Source organism: Sus scrofa, chromosome 3 (genome assembly GCF_000003025.6).
Source record: "Sus scrofa isolate TJ Tabasco breed Duroc chromosome 3, Sscrofa11.1, whole genome shotgun sequence".
Taxonomy (NCBI): domain Eukaryota; kingdom Metazoa; phylum Chordata; class Mammalia; order Artiodactyla; family Suidae; genus Sus; species Sus scrofa.
In genome coordinates, this window is record NC_010445.4 from 73,902,973 (window position 1) to 73,910,419 (window position 7,447).

Below are 7,447 nucleotides of genomic sequence, written 5' to 3' on the forward strand. Positions count from 1 at the left end.
TGAGGTTAGTTTGGGATGTACTTGGTAGGGTCCAGGTTATTGGTTGCATGTAACCTACTCCTCTCTCTTGTTTTAAGCTATGATTATAAACAAATCCAAATCATCAGTATGTTTTCAAGAACCTCCAAAATATGTTTATGTTTATTGGCTGGATGTAACCCCCTAATCAGAGCGAAAGGGAGTTGAGGTCACTACACTCAATCTTGTCCACAGTACCATCTGTCCAGGCTCCACTCTGGCTCTGCAAAGTTCATACACCCCCCTTGGGCTGGTTTTGGAAGCTTGCCTTTCAGAATGCTACCTGGGATCAATGAGATGGTAAGCTTTGCGGTTAAGCAAACCTGGGTTCGAATCCCAGATGATCCTCTTACCAGTGGTTGGACTGTGGGCAAGTCACTTATTCTCTCTGAGCCTCAGTTTTCTCATCTGTAAGATGGGGATAAGGGTACTATCACACAGGGTGGTTAAGATTGAATGAGATGGGGGTCATGGACTGGCTAGCTGCCAGCTGGCAGGCTCTAAGTGCTCTTTTTTTTTTTTTTTTTTTTTTTTTTTAAGTCAAAGCGACAAGACTTTGGGGCAAGGAAATTCTTTGGAATGAAAAAGCTGCAAAATGACAGAACCCTGTCTTTCCCCTCCTGCTCTTACCCATCAGTTCTATTTAAAGATCTTAGGTGGGAGACAAAGGAGGAAACCTGAAGTGTGAAATGTGGATGGTTATCTTGCACAGAAGAAAAGCAGAAACTGTTGAGAGTTGATGCCACTGACTACTGACCCCAAGATTTCTGACTTGACAAAATCCTTGCATCAGTATATTCTAATGTATTTTTTCCACCCAAAGCATCTTAATCTCCAATAAAATTCCTTGGAGTTCCTGCTGTGGATCAGTGGGTTAAGAATCTGACTGCAGCAGCTCAGGTCACTGCAGAGGTGTAGGTTCAATCACTAGCCTGACCCGATGCATTAAGGCTCTGGCATTGCTGCAGCTATGACGTAGGTCATGGCTGTGGCTTGGATTCAGTCCCTGGCTCCAGAACTTCCATATGCCATGGGTACAGCCATTACAAATTTTAAAAAATTCATAAAACAAGAATAAGGAGAAAGCTATTCTTTCTTACCACCTGGGGAACTTAAACTGCAAAAGAAAAAAAGGTAACTGGAGGGAGAGTTATATATTACTGCCTGTAATGCTTAAACATTAATAAACTTAGTCATCTCATAGTTTGTCAGAGAAAGATCTTCATAGGCCTTTCCTCACTATTAATTTGGAATCCAACCCAGGAGGCAGGGCAGATGCCTAACAGCATCTAGGAAGGACTCCCTATCTATTGAAAAGCATAGCATTACTGATACTAATAGTCATTGTCACTTATGTGGCAGAGATCTACTGTACGCTAGTTTCCTGACACAGAATTTTGAACCCATGTACATGGAGTATCTGAAAAGAACATAACCTCTAAAGAAGTTAAGAACCTTAGCACCTTACTGGGAAATTCTGACTTCAGTTTAGCAGCTGACAAAGGGAATCGAGCATTTCTTTGTAATAACTAAGTAGAGAATCTTAATACATTATGACAAAGAATGTTCCAGAGGTCCCAGAGAAAAATACAAAAATTATAATTGTAATTTAATTGTAAACATGAAAATTAGGGAAGATAGAAATTGTAGAAAAATCAGTATGAAATTTCGTTGCTCTTTTCTAGGTGCATTTTCAAGACTGACTTTGACAGGCCATGATCTGAGGAAATGACCATTACTGACTAAAAATTCATTATTAATTTAAGACCATATGCTTGACAACCCTAACTCTTTCATCCTCATGCTCTAGTAGGGTCACTTATTAGAGATTTAGTCTTTTATTTCTTTGTAATTTATAGAGTTTAAAACATAGGTATACAAACTTAATAACAGCAATTTTCACCACAAAAATACTTAAATATTTTTTTAAATGAAATAAAAAAACCTTTGCAGAAAATATTTCTATTCACCTGCTCTTCTCAGGATACTAGCCTAAGCAATCAGGCAAGAAATGTCAACTAATTGGTGTTAATTATTATTGGTTCTCAGAGTATTAGCACTTTTTGCAAAGAATCGATATACTTCTCTGTATATATATGTGTGTGTTTTTTTCCAACAGATGTTTCAAAACATGGACAGCTAGAGAGAATATCAACTGAAGGCTCATTTATTCTCTGGCATCTACTTGTAACTCCCACAACCACAGACATCCTACAAACCTTCACTTAGACTGAATTTGCTTTCAGACAGAGCTCAGGGCTAAGGGCCAGGGACTGGGTTTCTGATCCCAACTCTGTTACCACCATGTGACCTTGAGTAGTCACCTGGCTTCTGGGATTCAGCTTACTCTTCTGGAGAGGAGGGAACGAGGTCAGATGGTCTAAAGTCCCCTCCAGCATGAAATCAAAACTGAATCAGGCAGCAATGTATGCAGTTTAAGCCCCTCTTAGTAGAACATTTCCAACTGAAATGTTCAACCATACAAGGCCTGAACAGAGTCCATTATGTACTTATTAAATTAAAAAGCTGGGCTTCCGAAGGAAAGTACTGAATTCAGTTGCCTTCTAACACCCTGAGCTAACTTGGGTCAGAATGAGTTACATGTTCAAATAGGTGTTGCCCACAGGAGCCAACAAGCCCTGTGTGTGAACTCACCCTGTGTGTGTCACAGTGCATACACCCACTCTCAGAAGAAAAACTTCAAGTGAAAACAAAGTTTAGTTTCCTACACCACATCAGTGAGACAAAGCATTTTTGAGTACTCTCATGTTTCTATTTTCTAATCTTTAAACTGGGGCACCTGCCTACCAGCTTAATAGCACATTATACAAATTCACCAAGAACTGTGAACAAAGAGATTTCAGTCCAATCAAAAAAAAAAAAAAAGATAAATAAGCTACAATTACTGCATCATGCTATCAGGTCATCTTTAATCATTCTCTTCTTCCTCCTTCAAAAAAAAAGGGAAGGAGAATTTAAATAACAAATGAATAGTCTCCCCCAGGAACCTCTATAGCAGAAGAGTTCGAGTCTTCTAGTATAACACACTTGCATGACTCGGGAAGGATTTTGCTCAGGCCCTTATCGTCCAGACCCCGCCATCTGAAATTCTCAGTCCCTCCAAGTCAAGCTATGCTGACACCCGAGCTGAATTAGTTCACCTTTAAGAACGAGAAGGCAGTGGAACACTCCCCAATATGCCAACCTTCTACATACCGTGATGCTGTCCTGTTTCAGCCCAATAGGTTCAGACGGTGGAGAATGCAAAGCTGGACTCCAGTTCCCTCCAGCCCTATCTCCAGGGACACCCCTGTAGGTGGCATTTTGCTTACCTTCTTCACAAGGTAGCCCTCCCTGATCCGCTTTGGCTCCATGTCAGATGGGCACACAGATGGCCTGGTCCCCTCTCAGCCAAGTCGTCTCAGAAGCTCACCGTCCTCTGAAAGCTGGGGCCGTTGTGGGCTGCTTTTCTAGAGCGAGGTCCCTTTCACAATTTCCCGTCTGCTGGGGATCTTGTGATCACGCCCTCTTCCCCTCACCGGGGTGGAAGATGAGAATAAGGAACTGCAGCATGAAATGGCCCATTCTTTGCTAATGTTGGAGATGTATCAGAAATACAGTTGGGTTTCACATTTTAGCCAAGGTAGCTGCTAATTACCGTAAAGAAAATCATTCATCTAAAGAAAAACAAAATGGTAAAAGAAAGAGGAAAATGAACAAGAAAACCCTACCAGTGGAAACTGTCCTAGCTTAGGAATTATTCCTGAGAGCCTTGATAAAAATACCAAGAAATTCACAGCTGTCTGCTTAGCATAACAAAGACAACCACTATTAAGTGAAGGGCTACTTCTGCCCCAGGTTTTGGCCTATGTGTGTTTCAGCCTAATTCTTCTAACACGGTTCTTAGGAGGAACCCATAGGGGAAAGTATATTGTTGTCTCTGTCTTAGAGGAGGAAACCCCTGCTCAGAGATGAAGGCAGTTGTCCCAAAGAGACATAGCAGGTAAGAGGCAGAAGCAGAGGGACAGGGAACTAGGGAGTGGGGTGCTGCTGCTTCCCACAGAGCCTGAGATCTGTGTGTCACACAGAACACCGATTCCACTGTGAAAAGAAGTCCATAGTCAAACATGTGGGAGAGACCGCATATTCCAGGCCCAGTTTGGTGGCTCCCCTTTAGATGAACAAATTAAAGACCCTCTCAAAGTACTACTGCCAAAAAACCCTACAGAAATGTGTTTTCCAAATGTATTTGACCCCAGAATTCTTTTTTGAGCAATTTCTGTTAACCTCCTTGTTATGAATTGAATGGGTTTCTTCTGTCCCCCCAAAAAATAACTCCTGACACCCAGCACCTTAGAACGCGACCTTATTCAGCATCAGTGTTATTGCAGATGCAATTCATGAAGATAAGGTCATCCTGGAGTAGGTGGGCCCTTAATCCAATATAACTAGTGTTCTTAGAAGGAAAGGAGTGACACACAGAGAAGGCAGTCATGTGACAGCAGAGGCAGAGATCAGAGGGATATCTCTATGTGGCAAGGACTGCCAAGGATTGCCTAGAACAGCAGTCAGAGAGAGCAGGGCCCTGCCAGCACCTTAATTTCAGACTTCCAACCAGAACTATGAGACAATACATTTCTGTCGTCACCCTCTTTGTGATCCTTGTCTTTGTTTTGTTTTGCTTTGTTTTTGCCTTTTTAGGGCTGAACCTGCTGCATATGGAAGGGGGAGGAGCGGAAGAATCAACATTTGATGGCACCTGAGCAAAATAGAAGCAAATAAAAGGATGACTTGCCATGTGGGCACTGAAACAAGTATTTTGCTACACTGATGTTTGTACAGCCAACAGCAACCATTCACAGACTTACCAAGTCTAACTTCATAGCTAAACGTATCCCTTTTTGTTTAATTAATCTAGTGACTTCTAATGTATGTTTGCTTCCTTTGTCCTAATATGGCCAGAAGTCTTAACGAATCCTTATTCTGAAATTATCATATCTCTTTGATGCCTACAGTGTAAAAAGCATCCCCTGCGCTTTCAAGAAACATGTATTGAATGCTTACCATGTGCCAGGCCCTGGACTGGGTAAAAACGTCTTCCGAAATTTGTTAATCAGCTGGACGTTACCGTAGATGGATTAGACGCTGCGGCTCCTGACGGCGGTCATCATGCCTGCTTAGCGACCCCTAGTGGTAAGCAAAGGGAACTGTCTGAAGCAAGGACATGAGGACTTCCTTTTCTTTACCAGAGTCTGAGCAAATGCTTTTCGGCTCTGGTAGATTGTTTGTATTCCTACATCAGATCATTAGAGTCTCTTCCAATATCTTTTTTATGTCTACGTGTCTAAGCTTACTTTAAAAAAATCTCTTTCTGTCCTCCTTTTAATTCCCTCCCACTGGATCAATACCTTGGAAACATTTTTATATAGTAGATTTTATTGGTGTAAAGAAAATTCAAGACTTTGGAATAAGCAAAAAAGATTACTGTGTTTCTCCAGTGGAAAATGAGCCATAATTTATGGCACACCTTTCAAAGTTATCTGTCTCTATGGAGTTTGTGCTTTTCCTTGTATTTGAACTATTTTACCAGTATCTAAATTGTGGATAACTGATAGCAATGCAAATAATTCTTGTCTATGAACATGCAAATAAATCCTGTCTGATGGAGCTTCAAAAGACTCCACGCCATTCCATGACCCCACCACACCACCACCACCAAGGAAAAAGCCAGGCTTTTGTCCATTTGTAAATTGATTTTAACATTCTTTTACTCCATATGAATTTATCTTTGACTTCTCCTTTGAACCACTTGTGACATCTGGCTGATTCCCTCTTTAATTTGTGAGCTTTAGCTCATATTGTTTATATGTGATATAATATATTGTTATATGTGAATCATGATTTTCTTTTGAAACTATTTTATTTATTTATTTATTTATCTTTTTAGGCCTGCATCCATGGCATCTGGAAGTTCCCAGGCTAGGGATCAAATCAGAGCTACAGGTGCCAGCCTACCCCACAGCCACAGCAAAACTGGATCCAAACCACATCTGTGATCTACACAGCAGCTTGAAGCAACTCCAGATTAACCCACAGAGTGATGCCAGGGATCGAACCCACATCCTCATGGAGACTATGGCAGGTTCTTAACCTGCTGGGCCACAATGGGTACTCCTGTTTCTAGTCTTTTAACACAAAACAATGGTGAATCAAAATTTTTCTCTACTTCCTTGGAGTTCCCTGGTGGCTCAGGGGTTAAGGATCCAGGGTTGTCACTGCTATGGCATGGGCTGGATCCCTACCCTGGGAGAGACAGAGAGTCACTCGCTTGAGATAAAATTTTCTCTATTTCCTTGAAATGGGCTTGAAAGATATAAACAGGAACAGTACATATCTGAACCGTAACACTGAAATAGATTGATCCTTCTCTTAAAGGACAATAAGCAAACAAAAAAATCAGTGCCTGTGAAGATGTGTTGGCTCCAACCCTAGCATGTTCCTAAAGGAGGTAAACCCAGTAAGGTACAATCACAGGCACCTGTTCTTTTTCTCAATCCTCCCCTCTGACAATTAGTTCCGTCTGGGCCCCTTGGATGGAATCTCAGGCAGATTCCACATATTTCCCAAGAATTCTTAGCTTTAAAAACGAACAATCCCAGAGTTCCCGTTGTGACACAGACTACGAACCATGAGGTTGAGGGTTTGATCCCTGGCCTTGCTCAGTGGGTTAAGGATCCAGCGTTGCTGTGAGCTGTGGCGTAGGTCGCAAATGCGGCTCGGATCCCGAGTTGCTGTGGCTGTGGTGTGGGCCAGCGGCTATAGCTCTGATTGGACCCCTAACCTGGGAACTTCCATATGCCACGGGTGCAGCCCTAAAAAAAAAAGACAAAAATAAATAAATAAATAAATAAATAAAATTAGGTTGTGGTGATGGTTATACAACTGTATATATAATATAATTCAATGAATTAAAAAAAAGAACAATCCAAATTGGTCTAATAATCATACTAACTGTAGTCCAGTGCGATATACAACACTCTAAATATTTTTGTTTAGCTTAGTGTTTCCTCACCTCTAATTTAAAGCCTGGAGTGAAGAGGGGAAGGTCTGATCCGCTTCTTCACTGTGTCCTAGCTCCTTCTCCAACCCTATTTGCTAGATCAGGTGTTCTGGACTCTCTGGGATTTAAGGGGGAGGTAGATACAGTGAAAGATACATCATCAGGCCTGTTGCTGGGTCAAACATCTGGAACAGCTGCACATGCTCCTGTGCTTAGGGGAAAGGGAGAGTCTATTAGGCGCTGTGCCTTAATTCCTCATTTTTGTACATCATTGAAATTCAATTTGAAAAATTCTGCTTTTCATGATAACCCTTAGGTTTCATGAAAGATACCCTACAGTGCAGACTCCTTTCAAATAGACTCATCATG

At 41.5% G+C, this 7,447-nt stretch overlaps 1 protein-coding gene across 2 annotated transcripts in view; it reads right to left on the reverse strand.

The window, feature by feature from the left end:
- PLEK (pleckstrin) overlaps positions 1–7,191 on the reverse strand; it is a 32,423-nt gene extending 25,232 nt beyond the window's left edge. Inside the window, exons 1-3 of one of the 2 annotated variants that reach the window (XM_021087425.1) lie at positions 7,091–7,118; positions 5,083–5,205; positions 3,351–3,695 (exon numbers count right to left, since the gene is read on the reverse strand). In XM_021087425.1, coding sequence (XP_020943084.1) covers positions 3,351–3,392 — 42 coding nt within the window. In that variant the 5' untranslated portion in view covers positions 3,393–3,695; positions 5,083–5,205; positions 7,091–7,118. Of the gene's footprint in view, positions 1–3,350; positions 5,206–7,090 lie in introns of both variants that reach the window. The other variant, XM_013996094.2, reaches the window with a different exon arrangement.